Consider the following 27,726-nt stretch of genomic DNA (forward strand, 5'->3'; position numbering starts at 1 on the left):
CGAGAGCTCTTTCTTATTTCTAGAAAATGCCTTTTACAGTGAGAAATATTCAACAAAAAAATTCAGCAAACAAATTTTACAACTTATCTCGATTTCCGAGCCTCACAGCCCACTGGAAATTTCCAAACAGCAAAACAAAACACTGAAAACTGTTGTACGACTGCAGTACGAACTGTACGGACTGCTATATGGACGAGCTGTACGGGCTGTCCGGATGGACTGTACGGCCCTTGATTTCTGTGCAAATAATCTGCCTTTTACTGTTTGCTCATTCGGCTATACGGATTTGCTTAAATGCTGCCTTGGTATGTGTGCCAAGCCACTGCCTTCTTCTCCTCCCTGTCCAGAAATCTCCCTTGCTCTCTTTCTCTCTCTCTCTCAATCTGCTCATGAAAGAATGAATGATCTTTTCTTCATTTTCCTCCCTTAATCCAACCCTAAGTGACTTTTGGGTGATCCCTAAATCCAATGGCTGAAATAGATTGAGATCTAGGGCTGAGATTAAATGCTCATTTAAATCTCACTTTCTATTTTTTAATTCACCCCACTTTAATAAAGACCCACTTAGTCATTTATTTCCAAAGTCACTTTTCCTTTCTAATTTTTCATTGACTTTATAAAAGTCACTTTAAAATTAGACTTTAGTAACTTTATCACTTAAAGTCACTTTTAAATTAGATTTGACTTTATAAAAATTATAAAGTCACTTTAGGAGAAAAATTAAATTCTTTTGGACACTTTTCCCTAGGCCAAAGATCAAAGCCTAAGGGAACCACCTGTCCTCCGGTACCAAATTTCAACAAAAGCATTTTTATGGGAGGGGCAATGTTATGAATAAAATAATTCATAAAATACTAATTAAAAAAATAATATATATATATATTAATATTATTAATGATAATTAGTTATGATAAGTTAAGGGTCAAATGACATGACCATTCACCTTCGTGGCCAGTCAATGCCTATATAGGCAACTGTCACGAAGGTAATGTATCATCATTCATTCATTTTTTAGTAATAAAAATAAGTTTACATAAACACAAATGTTCTGCAATTGATTCATCTTCTAACACTCTCCACTGAATTTAGCTTAGGAGGCTGAAAATCCCAATTGTGCGATGATGAATGATACAATAGATCTTCCCATCTATTTATATGAGGGATCCAAATTGCTATTTTAGCCTACAAGCCCCTTAAAATTATAAAATAATGTGTTATAACATGCTAGGTCATCAATGCAGGGAAAAGTGTTGGAATGTTGTGGGTGCTGGCGGTTCCCATGGCTATGTGTGATGCTCCGCTATAGCTCGGAAGCCCATGGCTCTCAACGCATCACCTGTGGGTGTTAATATGCTCCTATGAAGCACTTGAGCCCCAATTAAGTTTCCCAAGCCATGGATGTGAAACCACCTGACAATTAGACATAATATCCAATGCTAACATCTACATCATCAGGTACATTTAATCATTTTTGCATCTAAGTGAACCAAGCTTGCAAGTAATGGGCAATTTGACACTTCAAACAAGGCTTCCCTTCCAAAATTAAGGCTTTGAACTCATTATATTGTTACCTCCCTAGGTAGGAGTGGCTAATAGACCACCTTATTAGGTGTTTCCAGCCCCTAAGGGGAGATGGCATGTCCTTGGTCCACCCTTCAATCAATACGTGTCATGTGAAAAATTATGGAACAAAGGGGAGAATACTTCATGGCTGAGTGCCATGGTCAAAGGGATTAGCTATGATGGGCTCCTCATCCTGTGCGTATAGATATAGGAATGGAGCAATCATTGATGCATGAGTTACCAACTCGGCCTTTGATTTTCCACCCCTGTTGTGCACCTTTTACTTTTTCTTTGTATTACTGCTCGCAGCTCAACGGTTAGAGCTTGCTTTGTATGATGTATAACAGTGATTAAACCCCTAGGGTGAGGCAGCTCATTGCCCACCAGGGGTTGGGACATGCAAGGGTTCCTTCTCATAATATGAAGAGCAACATGTGCTTAGGAACTAGGTGATGGCCATAATGAGTGAGGTAGAGCTCATGTTAGGCTTTTGCCCATGTGCTAATGTGTATGTCCCAACGATCTTTTGCATTCTAATCTTCTTTTGTTTTTGCTTGTGGCCATCATTTTTTTTTTCCTTTTCTTTTAGCTGCATCAACCTCCCAAGGCCAAGTTCTGGGCCCTATTGAAGAATGAGGATGTATGGTGCCAATCCCAGAGAACCAATGGTTAGTTGAACCCGAAGAAGGGAGGTGGAATATGGGGCTCATAATGTAAGATGGAAAGTGGTAAGTATGGAATAGGGAGAGATGGGATTGCGATATCTTAGTTAGGGTTTCCTAGGTAGTACTCTTCCTATACCCATTGGGCCATTAGCGGATATCCCGGTGGACTAGGATGAAAGATTAAACCCCCATTTAAGGTGATAGAACAAAATGAAGGTCAAAGCCCTTATTCCTTCCAGGTTACCCCATGATCCATACCAAATGCCCAAAATACAAATAAGCATAAGCACCCAATTGCAAAATGAATAAAGTATCTTTTGATCAGAAGTCCACCTTCCAATGTGCGCTCTTGCGAAATGGGCGAGGAAACATATGATTGATGCACGTCGTAGAGATAAGAATCTCATCATTGACTACTAGTGGTTGTCAGGTGCTGTTGGCTGCCAGCTGGAAGAGATTGTAGGAGAAAAACTCTCCTATGGGTTCACCCACTTTTGGTGGGTAACATCTGGCTCCAACAGGGACATGAGCTCACCGTAGACTCTAGAGCACATGATCCATGTACTCAAATAAAGAGTTCATGAAAACTCCAACAATCTCCAGGGACCACAGACCTGTAACCTGCATATTACAATCAAACTATTTGGGAGCATGTGCATTGGGCATAGGGGATTGCCCATATTTCCATGAAAGTAATAAATCCATACAAAATGTACATTCTAATCTAAGTGCAAGATCTAGTCTAAATGAGAAAATGAGATGAGTGATATTAGTATGCAAAAAGAGTATGCAATGCACCTACATTACCATGCATAACATGTAATTGTCAAGTAACATGAATGAGGTGAGGCGACTCCCTTTCACCAGTAAAGGTAAAAGTTCACCATCAAGCTTGACCATATAAAAGTAATCCCACACCCACTTTCCCATGGATCTTGATGAGGATGAGGTCTTTGTCAACTAGGACAAAATATCCTATTTGGAAATACTTCTTTGGTTTTTGGACCCATTGTTTCTTAGGAATGGTTGGCTTTGTATTTGACTTCTTGCCATGGCAGACTTCCTTAGAAGGGGGAGGCTTGGCCAATTTAGATGACATGCTTGAATGGTTTTGGTTCATAGTTTCATGCTAACGATCAGGGAATGGGAAGGGATTGATGTCCTCCACATGATTTGGGAGTTAGGGATCCCTATAGTGAATAAAGGTGGTTGCAACGGGCTCGGGAATAGTGGCATATGATAGATCCATTTGTAATTGGCCACCCACTAAGGCACTCCATTTCCTTGATAGTAACATTCCCAATGCATCAAGGACATCAATGACAAGTACATCCATTAACACCAAAATGTTCTTATTAGCAGCCAGAGAGACCTTAAGGTCTTTAATAAAACCATAAACCGGAATCAACCTAGAGTCAAAACCACACACATTCTTATATGGCCTAGTGATTTCCAATTCCAATTCCTGAGTTAAGCATACAATTATGAAATATAAGTCTATTGATCACTAGGGACAATAAGAATGGTTCATGACCTCTGTTTCCTTTGTCAAAGTTCATGTTTTGTAATATAATGAGAGGGTCATCAGTGTCATCATCAAGACCTAAGGCCTTTTTGATTTTCCTCTTATGAGGAGAGTTTTGCCATCTCCTTCATGGGGACATGCATAGTGAGTTCAGCCACCACACTACTTGCATCCGCATCCAATTGGATTTCGTCACTCCTGGGCTTGGGCTTCGACTTACTTTGAGATGACCCTTGGGTAGTGTTCTTCCTTTGAGATGGATTTCCTGAACTAGATCTTGTTTGGGCTTCGTCATTGCTTTTCCTAGCATATTGCAAACCTGTAAACCTCCTGATACTTTCCACAGTTAGAACAGGCTCAGTATGATTAGCATTGATTTGGGATTGGCTAGGTTGTGGGTGAACATAGGAGTCTCCAAGCAGGATATTGAAGGGTGTTGGAAAACCAAAGCAGATGTAAGTTATTCTTGATTCTCCTTACTTGATAGTTACTTGTGATTTTAGTTGGCACTTTATTATATTATTTTTCTTCTTCATCAAGAAATCATCAGAATATGAAGATCATAAAACATAAAGAAAAAAGGATATAGGCTCCAGGGAAAAACCCCACAACTTGGGGAAAACCCAAACAATCTCCTTCTTATAGAATCAGATCAAAATGAGACCTCCAAGACCAAGACCAATAACTGCCATAGAAATCCAAGTCAGCCCTCCACATGCTACATTAGCAAAGTTTGCTTCATCGCAGAGAACTTCGTCATTATTATTACTAGCATGTCACAGGAATGTAGCAATTGTTCACCATAAGGAGCCCAAACAGTCCACAGAAAATCTACCACAGGAACCTGAATTGATTACAGACTTGAAGTCACATATGCTCGTACTCTTCACAGGGTTTTCCTCAGAAAATTTCGCACTTCTTTCACATAATCTGTTCCAAGAAACTTCGCTCTTCTCCTTAGGAAACTTCACACTTCATCTTACTTCAGAACTCATTACAGAGAAAACAACGAACTGCTTAACTTTGGAAGATGATTCACGCCAATATATAGTTGTCTCTCTGTGTGAAAGCTCATGACTTTTGGGAAGGTCGACATAAGGGCTGACTTGGTATTCTAGAGGACAGTTTGACTCTTTTAGACTTTAACAAAACTTTCTTCCTTTTTCTTTACAAAGAGTCCAAATGGACTTTGACTTAATTTCAAATTTTTGACTCAACAAATCCCTAAAAGCATGAAGAACATGCTTATCCTAGACTTGAGCATGAAACCTATGCTTCAATAAAAATTCTTTTTCTTCTTTTACATAAAATACAAATTGATACAAGTACACACATATTAAATGAAGACTGAACCTAGTTACTTTTCCAACAAAAGGATGGGTTTCACCAATGATTTTCAAATGCCCAAGATCTTCCTCATTTTCTTCATGCTCAGAAAGACTATCTTCTTGAGGACCGTCAGAAGGTTGCTCCCAAGGTGACACTACTATCATCAACACTAATGGGAGTCAGTTTGGATAGTGGATATCTAAACATGCTGAAACCATAGCCAGTAATCTAGATGCCTCCCACACATCTCCACTTTCAGGGGAGAGATTATGGGGATGGAGACATCCCTCACATCCTTGAGGATATCTATGAGAAAACAAGGCCATCCCATACAGTTCCCCTAATCCTTGGGTACAGAATTAAGTACACATCTCCCAGCCATGGGGAGACATCCCAGCACAGCAATTATGGATATATTACAATCTAACCGAGGCCTTGGCAGTTATATGTACCAGTGTTGCGAAAATCGCGATTTTTAGAAAAAATCACAATTTTTTCCTTGAAGAGATTAAATTGGCGATTTTTTCAAAATGATAAAAATGCAATTTAATCGCAATTTTTCCAAAAAAATCGTGATCTTTTCCCAAAAAATCATAATTTTTGTTTGTTTGTTTGTTTGTTTTTTATTTATTTATTTTTATTTTGCTGATTTTTTGCCAATTTTTACTGATTTTATTCCAATTTTTATGATTTTTTATTTTTCCAGTCCCTTGCCAATTTAATCCCAATCGTGATTATTGCAATATTGATGTGTACAATGGAAAACACCCTCAGGAAAGAACTGATACTTACACATTGTCTTAAAGCAAATCAACAAAAGAAGACAAATAAAAAACATGCAAGGCCAAGATTTAACTATTACATACAATAAGCGGTCAGTTCTGAAGAATATACCTGTTCCAAAATTGATAAGACTGAAGTGACTGTCCATGGAGAGATGGTATATCCAGGATACATAAGCATCTGCAAATAGTTAAACAAGAACGTAATACATCTCAATGGTTGAATCATGGTATTCTAAACATGGTTCATACATTAACAGACTTTAAATTTTTAAAACATGAGGCCTACATTCTTATTTCATGTATATTGTAAAGTCATCCAATTTGAAGCACAGATTGGTTATTACAAAAGGCAAAGATGAGTGTCAGTGAAGACAGACAGCCTCTTCTAGTGGGATAATACATAATTTTGATGTTACAGACACAAAAAACATGAGTTTGATCCACTGGAGTAAAAGAGCTCAATAATTGAATCAGTGTTTCTAAAGCACAGTTCCTACATCCTTATTTCAAGTATCTTGCAAATGAATACTTTTGTCTGAAGTGTGCACTGATTATTAAGCATTGGCAAGGGAAAAAATCCATTAGCATTTTGAAAGTTTAAAAATTTACAGAGTTGACCCACTGATTGTTGTGATATATTAAACATATTTGCATTGGTTTAAACAAAATTCATAAGAATCTTATCTAACACTTGGTTACCAAACTAAATTGATCCTTGAACATGCTTCCAGTGAATAATGTTCTAGGCTCTAGCATATTTCCAAACATTGACATTATTCACTTTATAAATGTAACATAGACATAACAAAACCACTGACAATCTTGTGTAACCTGTAAAAAAAAAACGTAATTACCTGCAAGAGCTCTAGACAAAGTTTGCAGGAAAGCATTTCTTCATCATAAAAGCCTGGTTTTGAGAGGCACTCAATTGCATATAAGGCAACTTCCTTGAACTTTGAGTCCACATTTGTATGCATATCTCGAGCTAATTTTCCATTTACAATGTAAGTGAAGGAGCTGGAGAATTGCAATGATTTTTCATGTTTCACATGGTGTTGCTCAAACAAAATCAGTATTGCAAGGCCCCAAAGAAAACTAAAATCTCGTATTTCCAATTGAACCATGATGCAACCAGACGTGTATGTATCCAATGAGTTCATTTCTTTTGTGTTTTGGTTATAAGGGTTTTCATGCCCAAACTTTGCTGGGGCTGCATCCAAAGTGACAGCTTGAAGAATAACTGGCCAGACCTCATGTAGATATGGTTGCACAACTGATCCAATGGCTGCTGATTGAATGCCATCCAGAAATGGCTTGTACTGTCCAATATGTGAAGAGAAGGTCAGAGGAAATTGCAACAAGAACATGTTTATAAAGCAGATTAAAAGGAATCTGACTCATATACTACATCTAACAAAAAATGTACCTCCTTCTTTGAGAGCACACGTGTATGTAAAAATGTATGATCTTGAAGAAGCCCAATCCAACAACGTCCAAGGAAGTTTGAATTCTTTAACAAAAAAGGAACTAAGACTTGATACTCTGTATTGTCAAGCCTGTTCTTCATGCAATAATATGCATATGTCTTGACAGCTGCATGAGCCGCAAGAAGTCTGATTTTTACCTGCATATTGGCAATGAAGAAATGGCATCCAGTTTGTAAAAGGGATATCTTTATTTAAAAGCTCAATAAAACTGCAAATGTTAGTTACATGAAAAAAAGAACCAGAAGAAAAAAAGGAAAGGAAGAATTAAAAGGAAAAGAGAATGAAGGAAATTATATCGTCCAAAGGTCAACAATAATGTAAATGGCACTTGATATGAGATCATCTATAATGTATCTTGGGAGACCTTGGGAAAACTCTGTTGTAATAACAAGAAAGGAATTAAAGAGAAAGGACTCAAGTTTTGTATAACCAACCCGTAGGTTCATAAGTAGAATCCACAAACAAGAAACACAAACTAGTATAGATTGAAATAAGATGTAAAAACATTATGTTTGACACATTCTGCAAATATACGGTAATAGTAATAAATATAAACAGCTTGAAACTAGTTTTACCTAGCATTTAAGTTTACATACTGAATTTACAAACAAGAAGTGCAAAAGCTATAATTGAAGTAACATGTACAAACCTTACATCCAACCCATTCCGCAAATGAAGGGTAATAGAGACCTTCAAAGTCCCCCAATGGACGTGTGATCATAGCAAACATGCGCTGAAGTACAATGCGGTCCCCACTTGTAATGCTGCTAGTTAAAATCTGAAATATCACAAATTTGTTGTTATCTTCTTCAAAAAATAAAAGCTGTTCAGCCAAGTGGAAAACAGAACACTAAATGATTAAACCAAATTTAAATACTATGATTGATTATATACCTTCGTGGCTAATTGCAGACCTGCATCCAGAAGTATAGCACTAGCAGATGTGTCTAGAGCAGTACGGACAGCAGAAACAAGTTGAGCCTGGTGATGAGGACATGTTTGGTTAAAAAACATTAAAACATATACAATCGAATTCTCTAACAGCAATATGATGCCACCTATTAGTTGAACCCTATGATATGGAAATGTTTGGTGATGGGGTATAAGGTTCCATTACAGCGGGTGCATTCCCATCAAATTTTAAGTGGGCAGGGGAATGGGGATGACAACATAATGTCTAAACTAATAAAAAATATACATACGAACATTTAATGGAGTAAAAATCAGAAATTAATTTTTAAAAACACTAAATACATGAATATGAATTTAGTTTATTAGAAATATAAATTAATGGATGAACCATCATTTTCTCATTAGTGATGATGAATAAGCAATCAAACTCTAGATCTACATTCATGAACATCAATGATCAATGGCGATCTTGTAAATCAAAGTAGCACAACTAAAAGCAAGCCACCGTCATTAAAATTACAATGCACATCAAAGCCTAAAGGGTGAGTGGTAAAGCCCATTCTTCTACAAAGAGGAAATTGATGGAAATTCCTCTTCCAAGTGAAAAACAGGTCCTCCTTGCTCAAAAATCAGACCTCTTTACCAAAGCACAGTCCTCTAGCATAAGAAGACATCTTCTCAAGAATTATTTGTTTTGACAGTTTATGGTTGAGGGAATATTATTTTCATTTTTAGATGTTCATGGGGAGGTTAGGTGCAATTGTAGCAAATGGGCACTCTACACTTTAGACAAGGGTTTTGGTCTGGTTAATGAATTGCACTAGATAGATTAGCATTGAATTCTTTTGTTAGCTTGATATTTCTTTTCCTCTGTGAACTTTAAATAAGAAAAATTAAGGCATGACAGTTGCCCAAAAGTCCCTGGTACATTAGTAATGTACCCCTCTACCATCGAGCATATGTCAGTAGACATACTTGAAACATGGGTATGTTTATGGGTGAGTGGATATTATTTTCATTTTTAGATATTTATGGGGAGGTTAGGTGATATTGTAGCACATGGACACTCTAGACAAGGGCTTTGTTGTGGTCGGTGAATTGGGCTAGATAAATTATTGTTAAACACTTTTGATAGCTTTATATTTCTTTTCCTCTATGAACTTTGAATAAGAAATATGCATGAAGAATGCCCAAAAGTCCCTAGTATTAAGTACATTAACAATGTACATCTACCATAGAGCATATGTTAGTAGCAATGTTTTTAAAACCGGAACCGGTGACCGGACCGGTCCACCTAATGAACCGGTTTACCGACCGGAACCGGTCTAACCGGGACTGGTTTGGTCTAAACGAACCGGTTTTAGAAAAATACATTAAATAATTATTTTTCAATGAAAAAAACTATTTTTAAGATTTAAAACCATGATTCCAAGCCAATAGAGACAAAATATGCAAAGATTGCTCATTTATATACCATGTAAAGGTGAATATATCAAAATGGCATCGAGTGCAATACATATCGTCGACAAAATACATAAGCAATGAGGCTCTAAATGGCCTCTAGAGTGCAAAAACAAAGCCTACAAACCATGGGGCCAGTGGCCTACTACAAGACTTCAGTGTAGACTCTACATATATGATAATAGTAATACTATAATAGTGATCAACATTATCACTTGAAGTTAAAACTTCTCGTGAGTCTCAGTCATCATGATCAAACTCGATTGAGTCTCGACTCCCAAACTTTGCAGTCACAAACTTCTCTATTGGTTCAGTGACTTGAGTCTCAAACTTCTGAAGGTATTCTGCCCTAATATGCCCTATTATTTCATTTGGTGCTCCACATGGCTTTACATGGCCTCCTATCCCAGCCAAGTGTTGCTTGAACCTGTTAATACCATAGTTTTCAAAACCGGTGGAAAAAACCGGTTACCGGCCTAACCGGTCGGTTGGAAGCCTGGCCGGTCGGAACCGGTGGAAAAACCCGGTTTATAGCTGCTCTTGCCCGAAAATATGCCCTAACCGGTAAAAACCGGCCGGTTTAGGGCGGAACCGGCCGGTTTATTGCTAACCGGCCGGTTCCGTCCTAAACCGGCCGGTTTATGGACAGGCCGCTGGCTAAACGGAAAAGCGCAGCGGTTTTCGGTTCTTGGGGTGGTTTAGGGGTTTTGGGGGGCAGGGAAAGGTGTTTTCCCTCCAAAAACACCCTCACACTTGCTATAAGACACCCCTCTCACTCTCATTTGTCTCACACAACTGATTTGGAGTGTTTGTGAGTTTGTTTGTGAGCTTGGAGAGTGTGGAGTTTTTGCTGAAGTAGTCATCTTGGAGTTGGAGTTGGAGCTATTTTGGAGATAGTGTGTAGCTGTCAGTGGAGTTGCCATCTTCAAGAGGAGGCTAAGGGAGCTAGTTTGCATTTCCAGGTAAGGATTTGCACTTGATAATTCCTCATTTGAGTCTGCTGTCCATGATTTTTTTTTTTATGTGTTATAAACTTCTCACTTCTATGATCTATCATGTATGCTATAAACTCTCTAGCTCTATGCTATCAAATTTTATAGCTTGAATCTTGCATGTGCATTTGTTTTCCTACATTTATCTTTGGTTTTCCATTTTGCTTAGCTGCAATTTTGTTTTTAAATGGCAGATTTCTTTGCAAATTGTTATTATTTCAAGCAAACATGGCTCCAAAAGGAAAGGACAGTGCATGGGCTCATTGTGATGTAATTGATGGAAAAATGATATGCAAATTATGCCATAAATCTATTGGAGGTGGGGGTATTCTTAGGTTGAAACAACACTTGGCTGGGGTAAGAGGCCAAGTAAAGCCATGTGATGCACCAAAAGAACTGTTAGGTCCTATTAGGGTAGAATACATTGCCAAACTTGAAAAATTTTATGAGGATAAGGCTAGGGAGAAGGCCATCCAAGATGAAATTGCAAGGAAGAGGGAATTAATAGAAGCCATGAAAGAGAGTGGGTATGATGATTATGAGATTCAAGACTCCACTTCTATCCCTTCCACCAATGACCCCTTTCACTATGTTCATCCTTCTGTTGGAGTTGGCCAACCATCAAAAGGAACAAAGAGACCAAACATCCAAAGTTATTTCTCATCTTCTGCCACCATTGCCTCTTCTAAATCTAATCCCACTTCCTCCCAGCCAAGTTGTCAACCCACTTTGGATCAGCATTGGAAAAAACAATGCAAAGAAACTTCTCACCAATACATTGCTAGATGGTGGTATGATTCAGATATCCCATTTAATGCTGCTCGCTCACCTTATTACCAAGCTATGTGGGACTCTGTTATAGCTGCAGGAAAGGGCTTCAAAGGCCCTAGTATGCATGACTTGAGGGGAGCTCTTTTGCAAAAAGAGATATCTTCCATTGATGAGTATTTGGTTGAGTTTAGAGAGTCATGGGTCAAAACAGGTTGTTCCATTATGTCAGATGGATGGACCGATGGAAAGAACCGCACTATCATTAATTTCCTTGTTTCTTGCCCTCAAGGAACCATGTTTTTGAAATCAGTTGATGCATCTGATAGGGTAAAGGATGCAAGCCTTCTATTTGAGCTTTTGGATAACATTATTCAGGAAGTTGGGGAGCAGCATGTTGTGCAGGTCATCACTGATAATGCCTCAAACTATGTTCTTGCTGGAAAGATGCTTGAGGCCAAATATAAGACCATATTTTGGACTCCATGTGCTGCACATTGCATAGACCTCATGCTTGAGGATATAGGCAAGGTGGAGTGGGTAAAAAACACTGTAGAGCATGCCAAGTGCATTACAAAATACATTTACAACCACTCATGGGTATTGAGCCTAATGAGGAAACACACTGGAGGCAAAGAGCTTGTTAGGCCTGCAATTACGAGATTTGCAACTCACTTCCTCACGTTGCAATGTCTCAATGGTCAACATAGAAACTTGCAGAAAATGTTTTCCTCTGATGAATGGTCTGAATCTCGGTGGGCTCGTAGACCAGATGGAAAAGACACCAAAAAGAAAGTGTTAGACACTTATTTTTGGAAAAGGTCTGTAGAGCTTGTGAAAATTACCGAGCCCCTTGTTAAGGTGCTAAGGTTGGTGGATGGGGAAAGATTGGCCATGGGCTACATTTATGAAGCTATGGATCAGGCAAAGGAGCAGATACGGGCAGCTTACAATGACAGGTTAGCTAAATATGGCCGTATATGGGAGATCATTGATAACAGATGGAACAATCAACTCCATCGTCCTATACATGCAGCCGGGTATTTTTTGAACCCAAGGTATCACTATAAAAATCGGCTAGGAGATCAGCATGATGGGGAGGTCAGAGCTGGATTGATTGATTGCTTGGAGCGCATGGTCCCTAACCATGTAGACCAGTTGGATATACATAGACAGCTTACTATTTTCAATCAAGCAAGTGGTACTTTTGGCAAAAACTTGGCAAAGATGGCAAGAGATGTGGACCAACCAGGTAAGCAATTCCAATTTCCATTTTGTTTTTCATTTCAAGTTAAAATTGTTTACGTTCTTTACAATTCAAATTATAAACTAAGTTACTAATTATTGTCTTTTTCTTTGCAGCACATTGGTGGGAGTCATTTGGTGGCCAGTGTCCTCAATTGCAAAGGTTTGCAATTAGAGTCCTCAGTCAAACTTGCAGTGCTTCAGGTTGTGAGCGCAATTGGTCTGTTTTTGAGCGCATACACACGAAGAAGAGAAACCGTTTGGAACAAAAACGGTTAAATGATCTTGTTTTTGTGCAATACAACCTTCGACTGAGGAGGAACCAAATGATGAGCAAATCCCCTGATCTAGATCCCATTGTGTTGGACGATATTGATCCAACATCAGAATGGGTGGAGGAGACTGAAGATCCTGTGTTTGAGGCCGATTTTGATATCGACATGGCTTTAGCGGAGGATGAGGCAGATTATGTGGCGGCATCAGAACCAGGATCAGTAGCGGCATCAAGGAAAGGCAAGGAACCAATGGAAGGCACTAGTCGTGCAGGTCGAAAAACTCGTGCTTCCATTAGGTCCACTTCTATTGTCATTGGTGGCATTGATACTGATGTTGCAGATGAGGCAGAGGCATCCTCAGACTCTGAACCAGATGATGTCTATGTAGCTCCTGATGATGATCATGTGTCTAGTAGTGGTGATGGACTTGATGATTGATCATGTGTACACTGTAGACTTGTAGTAGGCCAATGGCCTCATAGCTTGCAGCATTGTTTTTGGACTTTATAGGCCATTTAGAGCCTCATTTCTTATGTATTTTGCTATTTTGTCGATGATATGTATTGCACTCGGTGCCATTTTGATATATTCACCTTTGCATGGTATATAAATGAGCAAACTTTGCATATTTTGTCTCTATTGGCTTGGAATCATGGTTTTACATCTTAAAAATAGTTTTGTTTCATTAAAAATTAATTATTTAATGTATTTTTTAAAAACCGGTTCGTTTAGACCAAACCAGTCCCGATTAGACCGGTTCCGGTCGGTAAACCGGTTCATTAGGTGGACCGGTTCGGTCACCGGTTCAGGTTTTAAAAACACTGGTTAATACCCCCTCCTTGAATGGATTTTTGGCAATATTTGCAGATCATTTTGCCATCAATCATATCACAATGAGCCCATGCAGTGTCTTTGGCTTTTGGAGGCATGATGACTCCCTGGATGGTAGATCATAGAAGTGAGAAGTTTATAACACATAAAAAAAATTAATTCATGGACAACAGTCAAATAAGGAATTTCAAGTGCAAATCCTTACTTGGAAATGCAAACTAGCTTCCTTAGCCTCCTCTTGAAGATGGCAACTCCACTGACAGCTACACATTGTCTCCAAAATAGCTCCAACTCCAACTCCAAGATGACTACTTCAGCAAAGACTCAACACTCTCCAAGCTCACAAACAAACTCACAAACACTCACAAACACTCCAAATCAGTTGTGTGAGACAAATGAGAGTGAGAGGGGCCTCTTATAAGCTTGGAGAGGGTGTTTTTGGAGGGAAAACACCCTTAGTTCCCCCCCAAAACCCCTAAACCACAATCAGAAAACCGCTTTTTGCAAGTTATGGTGGGCTTGCCATAAACCGGCCGGTTTAGGACGGAACCGGCCGGTTTGATACAAACCGGCCGGTTCCGCCCTAAACCGGCCGGTTTTGACCGGTTAGGGCCAGATTTCGGGCACAGGAGGTAGCTGACCGGGTTTTTTAGGCCGGTTCGGACCGGCCAGGCCTCTAACCGGCCGGTTAGACCGGTTACCGGTTTTTGTGGCCGGTTTTTAAAACTATGGTTAGTAGACACACTTGGGCCTTGGATTATGCTGAGGTTAGTGAATTGGACCAGATAAATTAGTGTTCACTGCTTTTGTTAGCTTGATATTTCTTGTCCTTTACGAATTTTAAATAAGAAAAACCAAGGGCATGATGACGCCCGAAAGTCCCTAGTACATTAATAATGTACCTCTACCATAGAGCATATGTTAATAGAAATAATTGAAACTTGCAATGGGTATGCTAATGACCCCATTTGGGGATGTCGACCAATGTTCACAAATCTTGAGAGTGGGGAATGCGATAGAGCTAACACTATAATGTATAAGCTAAGAAATCAGATTCGCTCAAAACCCTGGTCGTGTCCCGAATCCCACGAATCAGACATGATTCGATGGGACACGTGTCCTCTGATCGTGTCCCAGCGTGTCCACCTTGTGGGATCCAATGGGACACATGTCCCTCGGTCGTGTCCCAATTTCAGGACATGAATCCCGATTTTGGGACATGAATCCCTTGGAAAAGTGTGCCGCATGGCCCATAAAGCCCACTTTTGGCTCATTTCTCCCTCATTGTTTTGTGTCTCTCTTGTTGTGGGTGTGTGGGAGCGACTAGCAAAGGGTTTGGGAGCATTTGGGAGGCGATTCAAGAAACAGGTAAGTGCATTTTTCTTCTATTTTTTTTGCATTTTTATTACAGCAATTTGCATGTGCATTTTTTCTTTATTTTTTTACAACATTCATGGCTCAATCAATAGTAGCAAGGAAGGGGCAGAGGAAGGGGAAGAATGTCCCCATTGATGATGCCCCTCTTGTTCCAATTTCATCAGGGTTTGTAAGTGTTACCTCTATTGCATGTGGGGCTGCAACAACAACTTCAAATGTTAGGGGAAGAATTAATTTAGAAAGACATCAGACACAAGAAAACAAATATCCCTTGTGGAAGTATGTCACAAGAGAGCACGGGACAGGCAACAGGTTGAAGGGAGGAGGTAATGTTGCTTGGAAATGAAACTATTGCAACAATCATTTCATGAACACTTATTACCGTATGTAAGCTCATTTGTTGGCCTTACCAAGTTGTGGAATTGCAGCATGTACACATGTGTCTTTAGCTAGCATGAAAGAAATGGAAAAAGAGTCAAATGTTGGTGTGGCAAGGGTGGCCGCATCATCGAAAAAAAACAAGAATGATGATCCCCTTACATTCTTGAGGAAAAACAACAACAATTTTCCATTTGAGAGTTTTGGTGGGGGTGTGGGTCAAGCAGCGCAAAAGAAAGGTAGTGGCACATGGTCCAATGGACAAGATTTTTCAAAAAGAGAAACACAAAGAGCTTGATTTCACCATTTCTTTCTTTTTCTATCAGAACTTCGTATCCTTTAATGTGCACGCTCACCTTTATTTATTGAGATGTGTTGAGCTCTAAGTCAAGGGGCTCCATTAGGGTATGTGCCTCCTTGGTCAAAGAAGCTTATAACTGTTGATTTTAGGTAGCGTCGGATGTGCTCTAGCCTTGACATTTGGTGGAGAGGCTAAGGCACATGAGATCTCCAAGACCCAGAAATTGTTTGGAGAAATTCCACCCGGATGAGGAGTTACTAAAATAATTAATATTTTTAATGGGTTCCCAAGTCTAAACTTAGGAAAATAAAAATATTAATGGGGATTAATAAAGATAAGGGTGAGAAGCTTCTAAGAGACGTAGATCAAGTCTATTTAAATTTAGTCGTTGATTAGAGACTTAATGTTGGCCATTGAATCATCAACAGGAAAAGTATAAGAGCAGACTTGAGGATCATTTGGAGACACACCGGCAGATACTCCGTATCCCAAGGAAAATCGATTCTCAAAGAAGGAGATTGATTTCAGAAGGAGAGTTGCAGGGTGGAGGAAGAGGAGGGCATTAGCAGTAGTCAGTGACTAAAGAGGAGGTGACGCAGGGACATTGAGAGACAATGTAGAGGGAGACACAGTTCAGGGAAGACGCAACCATCATGCAGGCTGTCGCAGAGGGACATAGAACCATGTAGAGTGACGCAGAAGTGGGAAAAGGGCCTCCAAGGTGTCAGAAAGTTTCCAGGGCAAAGTCTCAGGTGTTTTCTCTCAGTTTCTCTGTAAAATCATTCCTTGTAAAGTGATTGTTGCTGAAGATTAATAAAACCCTCATCTACTGCATCGGTTTTCTCACATTGGGTTTTTCCGAGGAAAATTGTCTAAAAATAACTATGTTGATGTGATTGGTTCTTGTGCATGTATATCGTTGTTATTTTCTCTATGTAATTTTGTTATAACTGTAGTAGAATTTATTTTAATGTTTGCTGAAGGGATTTCGTAAATGACTTATTGTGAAGAATAAGTAGGTGAAATAAATCAGTTACTGAAGTAGAATTTTGGGTTAGAAATTTTCACATGGTATCAGAGCAGAGATCCGACAACAGGAGAGAAGAATTGACAATGGGTCAAGAGCATGATGCAGAGGCATCAACTAAAAGGGACTCACAAAGATTTCCAGAAGAAAGCACAAGGGACATGGATCATGATTATTCTATGTTAGCTTCCAGACTAGAAGAAGAAGTCGCTTGCCTAGCAAGTTGAGCCTCCTCTGAGGTTTAGTATATAGATAGTGGAGCTTCCTGGCATATGACAAGAATTCGAGAACGTTTTTCAAATTATCAGGAAGAAAGGATGAATTTTCAGATCACCATGGGAAATAAGGCAAAGTGTACCCCTGTAGGAAGAGGTAATGTAGTCTTTCAAACTGAAGCAGGAAAGCGGCTTCGAGCAACCAATGTGCTACATGTGCCTGGATTGGGGATGAACTTACTCTCTGTATCTCAATTTCAAAACAAGGGCTATGACGTTTTTTTCATTAAGGAGAAAGTATATGTTAAACACCCGAGTTGGAAAAGGAAGGCCCAGATTGGAATCAAAAGTAACAGGTTGTATAGATTATAGCTAGAATCTCTAATGGCACTGATAGGCAACAATGGAGATAAAGATTTGAATGAACTATGGCACAGGAGGATGGGACACTTACACCATGGGGCTCTGAGAATTCTCAGAAAAATAGTATCAGGAGTTCCATAATTAAGTACTGAACGAGATGATGTATGCAGAGGGTGCGCTCTAGGCAAGTATGCCAAAAATGTGTTTTCCGGAAGTAACAATAGAGCTAAGAGTGTTCTAGGATTGATACACTCAAACATCTGTGGCCTTATGCCCACAAAATCTCTTAGTGGTGCCAAATACTTCGTCACCTTCATCGATGACCATTCCAGGAAGACTTGGATCTACTTTCTGAAAACCAAGGATGAGGTTTTTGGTCGATTCAAAGAGTTCAAGGCTCTAGTAGAGAATCTGACAGGAAAGAAGATAAAAGTGTTGCGCTCAGACAATGGTGGAGAATATATTGACAAGGACTTCACCAATTTTTGCGCTAGGGAAGGCATCAAAAGAGAGTGGACAACTCCCTACAATCCGGAGCATAATGGAGTAGTAGAAAGGAAAAACAAGACTATTGCGAAAGCAGCTAGGGCAATGCTATATGATCAGGATATGCCCAAATAACTGTGGGCAGAAGCATGCAACACGACAGTTTATGTGCAAAACAAGACTCCACACAGGGCATCGGGCAAAATCACTCTGGAAAGGGTCTTCACGAGAAGACACCTGAAGTCATTCATTTCTGGATATTTGGGAGTTTGGCGTATTGTCGTATACCCGAAGAGAAGAGAATGAAGTTAGATCAAATTGCTGAGAAAGGATACCTTGTGGGATATAGCGAGAACGCTAAGGCATATAGAGTCTATCTTCTAGGGAGTAGGAAGGTGGTAGTTCAGCGAGATGTAAAGTTCATGGAGGACAGAGCTTTCGGAAAATCTCGAGAAATGCCTTCCAAGGAGCAGTCAAAAGACAATCCATTGGTCCAACCACTTCGACCAGCAGAAACTAGTACCAACAATTCTCCTAAAGGCAAAGCTTCAGAACAGGAGGAATCTCAAGAAGAGGAAGAGCTGATAGACGTAACCACTACCAATGGAAGAACGAGCTGGGAACTCCGACAGATTCTATGGGATGCTGAGGACATCATTGGTGCACCTAGGAATGATAAAAGGGAGCGAAGAGAGCCAAACAGATACCAGGGCCTAGTAGCTCAGGTTAGAGAACCCTCTAGTTTTCAGGAGGCCGTTCAACATCAAGTATGTGTAGATGCTATGGTGGAGGAATACAGTTCTATAATGGTCAATGCTGTCTGGGAAGTGGTACCTAGGCCTCAGGACAGGTCAGTGGTAGGTTCAAGATGGATCTACAAAGTCAAATATGTTGCAGACAGCAGTGTAGAGAAATACAAAGCCAGGTTTGTGGCTAAGGGATATGCTTAGAAGGAAGGGATAGACTACAAAGAAACCTTCGCCCCAGTAGCCAAGTATACTTCTATTAGAACCGTGATATCCCTTGCAGCATAGATGGGGTGGGAGATTCACCAAATGGATGTCAAGGCGACGTTCTTGAATAGAGCGATAGAAAAAGAAGTATACATTGAACAGCCAGAGGGTTTTGAGACACATGAGAAGAAATGTCATGTATGCAGATTAAAGAAGCCTTGTATGGGCTTAAACAGGGACCTAGAACATGGTACAGTCGAATTGATGGCTACTTGTAGAAGATGGGGTTCGTCAAGAGTGACGCAGATCCTAATCTCTACTATCTTGTCATAGGAAATGAGCCTCTAATCCTGGTTTTATATGTGGATGATCTTTTCCTGACAGGATCATCCAGGCTCATCAAAGACTACAAGAAGAACCTAGCCACAAAATTCGATATGAAGGATTTGGGACAGATGCATTATTTCCTGGGGTTGGAAGTTTGACAATAGAAGGGTGGGATCTTCCTTGGACAAGGGAGATATGCTACAGAGATCTTGAAGAGATTCAGGATGCAGGATTGTAAACCTATGGCTACTCCAATGATCACCAACTGGAAGAAGATTGATGCATATCTGGTCAATCAACTTATAACCCTTGGTCAAGAAGATTGATGCATGTCTGGTCAAGCAACTTATAGGGTCCCTGATGTATCTGGTCAATACTAGGCCAGACATTTATTACGTTGTCAACACCCTTATTCAGTTCATGGTGGAACCTAAGAGGGTGCATTGGGCAATAGCCAAAGATGTTCTCAAGTATATACAAGGAACAGTCGAGCATGGACTATTGTACACCCAAGGCAATGACAACACACAGAATGGGCTCACTGACGCAGATTGGGCTAAAAGTTCAGTAGATTGGAAAAGTACAACTAGGTAATGTTTCAACATTGGATCAGGAATGACCTTCTGGTGTAGTAGAAAACAAAAATTTGTGGCTTTGAGCTCAGCTGAAGCAGAATATATGGCAGCTAGCATAGCTTTGTGCGAAGCCATATGGCTTAGGAAATTGCTTGTGAACCTATTCAGGAGAAGGATGGAAGTGACTGAGATTTTGTGTGATAATCAAAGTTCCATCAAGCTCTCTGAGAATCCAATGTTACATGATCGGTCGAAGCACATTGATATCATGTGTCACTTTGTCAGAGACTGTGTCCAACGAAGGGCAGTACAGTTGAGGTACACTCCTACAGGAGAACATGTGGCAGACATCCTCACCAAGGCTCTAGGAAGAACAAAGTTTGTTTATTTCAGGGAGAAGATGAGGATAGTGAAGAACCCATTTCAGTAGCAGAAATGGATAAGTATCAGGAGTTGTAGTGCAACAGTTAATAGTGGCAGTGCTATGGAAAGCATGATGCAGCATGTTTAGAGGGAGTTGCAGTACAGATGTAGCAGTGGCAATGGCAGTGTCATGGGCAGCAGTACAGGAAGCAGCAATGCAGTGGATGTGGGGCAGCTGGCTAAGCATCAACATAGAGGACCAATGCGGAGGATCAGTGTGATGCTTCTATGGCCAAGCACTGCTAGAGCACATTCCTCGCTAAGAGAGAGTGTTGATTTTGGGTAGCATTAGATGTGCTCTAGCCTTGAAATTTGGTGGAGAGGCTAAGGCACATGAGATCTCCAAGGCCCAGAAATCGTTTGGAGAAATTCCACTTGGATGAGGAGTTATTAAAATAATTAATATTTTTAATGGGTTCCTAAGTCTAAACTTAGGAAAATAAAAATATTAATGGGTATTAATAAAGATAAGGGTGAGGACCGGAGCAATGAACCCTAGCTTCATGATCACCGCCTCCGTTCCCATGGCCGCCGCCTGGTCTCTGCTCGACCATGATGAGGACGGCGAAGCAAACCTCAGCCTCAAGGAGTTGGTTTTCGCGTCAAGCAAGGATTTGCAGGATGGTAAGATGATTCCTTTTTTCTTGGATGCCGCCTCCCTTCCTCTGGCTGCCGCGCGGAGGGCTCAAGGGTTTCGAACAGAGCAAACACAAATCGAAGGCTGGTCCGGAGCTCTTCTGAGCAAATTTTCATACGCATCTCCCTCTTGGGCGACAAAGCATTACCCGATCTCGGCCCAGTACTCCCGTGAACCTTTATTTCTCCGATTATTATCTACCCGGAAGGGTTCGCCGCTGAAGAACCTTAGGGTTATACGAGATGGCAAGATGGGAGCTGAAGCTTCTCGGCGGCTTCAGATGGATCATCAAGTCCTGGAATGGTTTCTTCGGAATAAGACGGATCGCCCGAACTCAATGTCTCTGACGCTTCAGATCGGGCAAGATATTGCAGATCCGCTCCCCTGGATGGGAAACAGCCACAGCAGATCTGCTAAAGGAAGCTCGGCCTTCGGGAAGGAAGGGTTTGCACCGATAGGCTGTACGCCTCTTCTGCCCATGGGGCAAATCCAGGAAACGAAAATCAATCAACGCGTATGCCTCCACTCTTCACAGATCTGCAGGGGAAAGAGGCATTCGGACTTTTCTTCCTCATTCCAGATACAAATCAAGCTCATTACAGGCAAAACTATGCTACAATGGGTAAGCCAGACCGATCTGGTGCAGAAGCTCAAGCATACACTGAACATCAAACTGGGGATCCCCTCTGCAGCTCAACGGCTTCTCCACGAAGGTAAACAACTAGAGGATCTCCATCCTATTTCTTTTTATGGCATTAAGAAAGATGCATCCATTATTTTAACCCTTCGTTTGAGAGGAGGTGCTGCTGGAGGTTCATCCTCAGCTAAGGCATTCTCATATAAAGATGCAGTCCATGCTAAGAGGCCTGAAAAGACAGTCCCACAGGATCAGGCTCCACCCAAGCCTTTTTTGGTTGACAAATCGGAGGAGGTTCCTTCTGTTGAGATCTCTTACCCGGACCTGGCAGACGACACCCAAAAATTTGCTGAAAGGGCAATCATCTGCAGATTCAATGGGCTCTGGCCACGCTCAAAGGATCTTTATGACTGGATCAAGGACAACTGGACTCACCGTTGCAAGATTTACTTCTGTGCAAAGGGATTTTTTATAGTGCTGTTCGATAATCTCGAGCATTACGAAGAGGCCTTAGAGGAAGGCCCCTGGTTCATGGGTTCGGCAGGTCTCTTCTTAACTCCATGGTTCCCAGACTTTGACCCAGCTTCTGCAGCTATCACAAAAGCCCCTGTCTGGATCAGACTTCCAAATCTCCCAATACACCTGTGGAGAACAGAAGTATACAGGCAAATAGGCAACACTTTGGGTTGCTTCTTAAAGGGAGATTACGAGAGGGAACGGCAAGGTCTCTACACATATGCCAGAGTTTGTGTGGAGCTAGATCTAAGCAAGGGATTGCCAGAGCAAATCAATCTCAAGATTAATGACACTGTTTGGACCCAGTTTATAGATTACGAAAACACTGCCTTCCGATGCCGTCATTGTCACCTGACAGGGCACCTTCAGAACTCCTGCCCTTCGCTGACAGCAAGATCAAAAAAAGGAACCTTTGCAAAAACCAAACCCAAGCGTTGGGCTCCCTGTCCTCCGCCGCCAGCTGGGAGCTCCAGCTCCCCGAGTTCGGAGGATGGGGAAAGTGACTCAGAACTGGACCAGGTGCCTCAGCTGATGGATCCGCCCATGGATAATATGGGGCTCACCCATGACACAGCGATATCCCAGAAACGCGCCCATGAGACCTCCTCTGAATCAGAAAAGGAATTCCCGATGATAGAGAATTCCAGTCTTCAAGTTGTCCTAGCTCATTCTCCCCATGATGGCTGGACAAAAGTCAACAAAAAGAAGGGGAAAAAACAATGTGTTGGAGTTTCTGCCCCTATGGGGTAAAAGTCAGTTAGTCAGTCTGTGATCTCAAGTCATCTGCTGTAGCTATGAGTTTGAATCTTTTCTCCGGGACCGAGGTTGATGAATCCATCATTTCCGGTCTGCCGGTCTCTTGCTTCTCCTGATTGTACTATATATTTTAATTAATAGAATTAGTCTTTATCGAGAAAAAAAAATAAAGATAAGGGTGAGAAGCTTCCAAGAGACGAGGATCAAGTCTGTTTTAATCTTAGTTGTTGATTAGAGACTTAATCTCGGCCATTGAATCATCAACAGAAAAAGTATAAGAGAAGACTTGAGGATCATTTGGAGACGCACCAATAGATACTCAATATCCCAAGGAAAAACGATTCTCAAAGAAGGAGATCGATTTCAGAGGGAGAGTTGCAGGGTAGAGGAAGAGGAGGGCATCAACAACAGTCAGTGACTGAAGAGGAGTTGACTTAGGGACATTGAGAGACAACGCAGAGGGAGACGCAGTCCAGGGAAGATGCAACCCTCACGTAGGCTAACGCAGAGGGACGCAAAACCATGTAGAGTGATGCAGAAGTGACGCGAAAGTGACGCAGAAGTGGGAGAAGGGTCTCCAAGGTGTCAGAAAGTTTCCAGGGGAAAGTCTGAGGTGTTTTCTCTCAGTTTCTCTGTAAAATCATTCCTTGTAAAGAGATTGTTGCTGAAGATTAATAAAACCCTCATCTCCTGCATCGGTTTCCCACATTAGGTTTTTCCGAGGACAATTGTCCAAATCAACTGTGTTGATGTGATTGGTTCTTGTGCATGTATATCGTTGTTATTTTCTCTGTGTAATTATGTGATAACTGCAGTAGAATTTATTTTAATGTTTGCTGAAGGGATTTTGTAAATAACTTATTGTGAAGAATAAATAGGTGAAATAAATCAGTTATTACAGTAGAATTTCATGTTAGAATTTTTCACAAGAACCAAAGGCCGATGAAGAAGGAAGAAATACCAGAAATACCAAAGACCGATGAAGAAGGAAGAAATACCAGAAATACTAGAGACCGATGAAAAAGGAAGAATAGTCCTTGAACCTGAAGGTATACTCGCTACCCGAGAAAAGGTTTTACGATCCAGGACAATAAAGGAATACCTCATCAAATGGAAGAGGTTACCAGAGGAAGATTCATCTTGGGAATCAAAACGTTTCTTGCATCAACACCCAGGCTTACCTATGCGTTGAGGACAAAGCATCTCAAGGGGAAGGCAATGTTATGAATTTAAAATTCATAACAATTAATTAAAATATCAAAATATTAAAATATCAAAATATTAAAATATTGTTTCAATAAATACATTATTAGTTATAATCAATTAATTAACAGATAATTAGCTAAATGAAGAGACATTAGTCCCCAAAGGACATGTCTCTCTGATTAGGCATGGCCAGTCAACTCCTATTTAAGGAGCACCGCCTCAGCCTTGTAAACATCATTCAAAATTTTTATCAATTAATAATAAATATATTACATTCAGAAATCTGGTGTATTATTACAGTCTACAGCAATTTAGAATTTAATTCTAACAGAGTTCTTTACTTAGTGATAGCAGAAAGAGGATTGCAGATCATAGATTCTCTGCAAAATTGTTTGTATAAATTCTTCTCCTTTCCTCAAATAAATTTTCATACCCTTCTATCAAATTCCTATCCTCACTGTCATATAACCCTGTAAGGTTTTCAAATCCTTGGTCGTATAAATACTTATTCTTTATAGCTTCATGAGATACAATGACCTTTGTAGATCTATATTCATCTGCATAATCAAATTCATTCTCTTCATCTACATTTTCTCCATTGTTATTGGAGTTCAGTCATTGGAGATGATGGCATCTTCCAGTGTGTCAGCACTGTATGACAACATTGTACTATGTTGCATACTATTGCCATGTTGTTGCAGAAACTTGAGCACAACACCAAAAATATAATTTTTGTGAGGCACCTTGAGGATATGTTAAACAAAGTCGGAGGGAGGCACCAAAAACATCATTGTGCCTGTTACCCACCATCCATGGGTGTATCCATAGGAGAAAATTTATATCCTAGATGGTCCTCAGCCCGCAGCCAACAACCCCTTGTAGCCACCAGATAGCTTGATGTGCCAATATCTCTGCCACCTGAGCTAGCCATGTGGTCCGTTGCCCATCTGTTATGATTGTATGTTTGAAGGTGGGCCTCCCAACCCCGAAGGTATGGCTTTTCATTGGTGTACTTGAGTGATTTTGTTTATTATCATGGACATTTTTGGGCATGGATTAGTAGGGGGATTCAACAGAAAGAGTGGGCTAGGTTTGTACTCTTGTTTCCTTTGTCTGATTTGGTGGTTAGCGGTGTATACTAGTCCCGTGGGATCTCCTTTACTGGCTACTAGCTTCAGGGCTGGCATTACATGGGAAATCCTGATTTTGGTTGCGTGGTCCCGCTTCCCAGCACCACATACATCACTCCCCTCAACACATTTTAACCCCATTTATCACTTTTCCCATTTGGGTCCACATATGTCCACAGGGTCCACAAGGGGTTAGTCTCCCCCTCCCCTTGTCCACACCTTGCGTCGGGCCCAGAACGATGCCCTGGAGGTTGATGCAGCTAAAAATAAGAGAAAACGCATAATTTGGCCACTCTCAATAGGAAATGTACGAAAAAATGCAAAAGATGGCCAGCAAATAAAACTTTAGCATGTGGGAAAAAGCCAAACATGAGCTCAACCCCTTATATATATCCATCACCCTAGTTCCTATGGGCCCTGGATGAGCCCCCTCCACATTAATGAACCCATGATTTTCCCAACCCCTGGTGGGAAATGAGTTGCCCACCTTAAAGGGGGAATCTACTACTCTGTCCTTCACATAATGCTCTCATCCCCTGGAGCCTTGAGCAATTATGAAGAAAAATCAATCAAAGGAAAAATTCATATGAAGAAGGCTAGAAAAACAAAGGTCGGGGTAACTCATGTACCACGATTGCTGCCTCCTACACTCATATACTCAAGTGTGGGCTTCCCCATTATAGCTACCCTTGTACCATGGCATGTGGCTTGGAGCCCTCCCTTGATCCCCATGCCATTCCATCATTATGCCACCTACCACTTGATGGTTGTACCGTGTGTTGAGAAATCTAGGGGAGCTAGATTATGTTATTTCTCTTACTTTGATAACTGCTTGTGATTTGTTTTGCTTATCTTGATTAGAGTCTTTTTCTCCTTACTTATTATTCTGTTATTTTCATCAAACAACTACCAAACCATAAAGAACAGTGAGACAAAATGACACAAGATACAGGTGATTAGCTAGGGCCAAAACCTTTCCACTTGAGAGGAAAACCCACAAGAATTCTTCTCTTCTTATAGAATCTTCAATTGATGAATTCCAAGACCTATGACCCTTGACCAAGACCCTCTAAGACCAAGTCCCTTGACGAGCTTTCCTTCTAGCAGTTCCTTGGAAACTACTGCAATTTTGACCTCTAGCAAATTCTTTTTCCCAACAAATTCTTCTGCAACTTCGACCAGTAGATTCTGCAACAACTTCGACCTCTCCAGTAGATTCGCAGTTTCGACCTTTCCTAGCTTCGACCTAGTTGTAGCTTCACAACTTTGATGCAACTTCACAATGTTAAAGCAACTATACAGCTTCGATGCAACTTCACAGTTTTGATGGTCCTTCACAACTTTCATGCAGCTTCGATGCAGCTTCAGAATTTTGTCTTGCCCAGTAACTTTAGAAACCTTAACAAAAGAGAGAAAGAGAGAGAGGCCCAAAACATTGATCTTGTTCTTGTTCTTGTTCTTCTTTGTCCCTTTCCAGCTTCTATCTTGAGGAGATCGAACTTGCTCAAGAGTGTGTCCAAATGAGATCGAGTTCCTTCTTATTTATTGGCTTTTGAGGGGTACAAATTGCTATTTCTAAGACGACTTGTCCCTTCATGTAGGCCGACTTGATCTTTGCACCATGACAAGGTCTTGGAGGTTCTTTTGACTCAAAAATTTTTTCTTTACAATATGTAACATGCCCAAAAATGGCCTTTCATACATGAAAATGACTCAAATGACTTGTAGACTCAATGATAAGCCCTAGAAGCACTCAATGGGTGCTTGACCTAAAAATAAATTTCCCTTGAGCATGACACCCATGCCTTAAGAATAACAATAATAAATTTATTTTTCTCTTTACATTAAATACAAAAAATCATGATTACATGCGTCATTATGAAGACTGAACTAGTTACATATTTCAACACTCCATCTTAACTAGGGAGGTATTCATAATCCATACAAGGTACTTGGACATTCTCAATCTGAAGAATTCTCATAAGAAGAGTTGGGTTGGTAACCCATCTCTTTAGCATCATACCAACTAACGTTGTCACATAGCAAGGCCTTGACTAACAACTCTATCTCTCCACAAGATCAAAGCACAATGCTAAACCAATGACTTGTAGACACCATCATCATTGTCTCTCAAGGCACATACCGCACCCGGGTGTTCACAAGGTATGTCCTCCCAGGATTATTCTTGTCTTGGATTCTTAGTCCTCAAAGAATATCGCTCCTCTACGACTACTCTTATCTTGGATGCCCTAGCTCATCCTCAAAGAGTATCAGATGCCAGATACTTACCCAATCTTCCATTTTTTCTTCCAAAGTGAAGACAAGAATGATGTGTCTATCTCTTCCATTCAACATTCCCATGAAGGAATGTACCCATTCCTAGAAAAGGAACTTGTCCAAGCTCCCTCTTAACCAGGGACTTGCTCCATCAACTTTCTACTCTAGGTGGAGATAATGGTAGTGTTAAGAACATCTCGATAACATCCGGTTTTATCTCGATATCGCAACTTTTTGGCCTAGCCGATGTTTGCCGATTTTTACTGATATTTTCCCAAATTTTGTGATTTTTTGGTTTTTCGGA

General features: G+C 40.5%; 2 protein-coding genes across 2 annotated transcripts in view; one reads left to right on the plus strand and one right to left on the minus strand.

The window, feature by feature from the left end:
- The window catches only part of SWEETIE (HEAT repeat-containing protein), a 541,573-nt gene that overhangs the window by 42,632 nt on the left and 471,215 nt on the right, over positions 1-27,726 (minus strand). Inside the window, exons 36-40 of the mRNA XM_089436034.1 lie at positions 8,249-8,335; positions 8,004-8,132; positions 7,294-7,491; positions 6,722-7,186; positions 5,977-6,045 (exon numbers count right to left, since the gene is read on the minus strand). Coding sequence (XP_089292160.1) covers positions 5,977-6,045; positions 6,722-7,186; positions 7,294-7,491; positions 8,004-8,132; positions 8,249-8,335 — 948 coding nt within the window. The remainder of the gene's footprint in view (positions 1-5,976; positions 6,046-6,721; positions 7,187-7,293; positions 7,492-8,003; positions 8,133-8,248; positions 8,336-27,726) is intronic.
- LOC149157841 (uncharacterized) lies at positions 11,225-13,675 on the plus strand. The gene is made up of 2 exons (XM_089437664.1): positions 11,225-12,739; positions 12,850-13,675. The coding sequence occupies exons 1-2, from the start codon at positions 11,233-11,235 to the stop codon at positions 13,443-13,445; spliced, it is 2,103 nt and encodes a 700-aa protein (XP_089293790.1). The 5' UTR covers positions 11,225-11,232; the 3' UTR covers positions 13,446-13,675.

Source organism: Pinus tabuliformis, chromosome 5_2 (assembly GCF_031772625.1).
Source record: "Pinus tabuliformis cultivar Carrire ecotype Pingquan chromosome 5_2, CPIR1, whole genome shotgun sequence".
Classification (NCBI taxonomy): Eukaryota; Viridiplantae; Streptophyta; class Pinopsida; order Pinales; family Pinaceae; genus Pinus; species Pinus tabuliformis.

Bases quoted from the DNA above. Each gene is read 5' to 3' on its own strand.
- LOC149157841 (XM_089437664.1), top strand. From the start codon at position 11,233: ATGAAAGAGAGTGGGTATGATGATTATGAGATTCAAGACTCCACTTCT. The intron at 12,740-12,849 runs GTAAGCAATTCC...TTTTCTTTGCAG, and splicing joins AAGAGATGTGGACCAACCAG to CACATTGGTGGGAGTCATTT.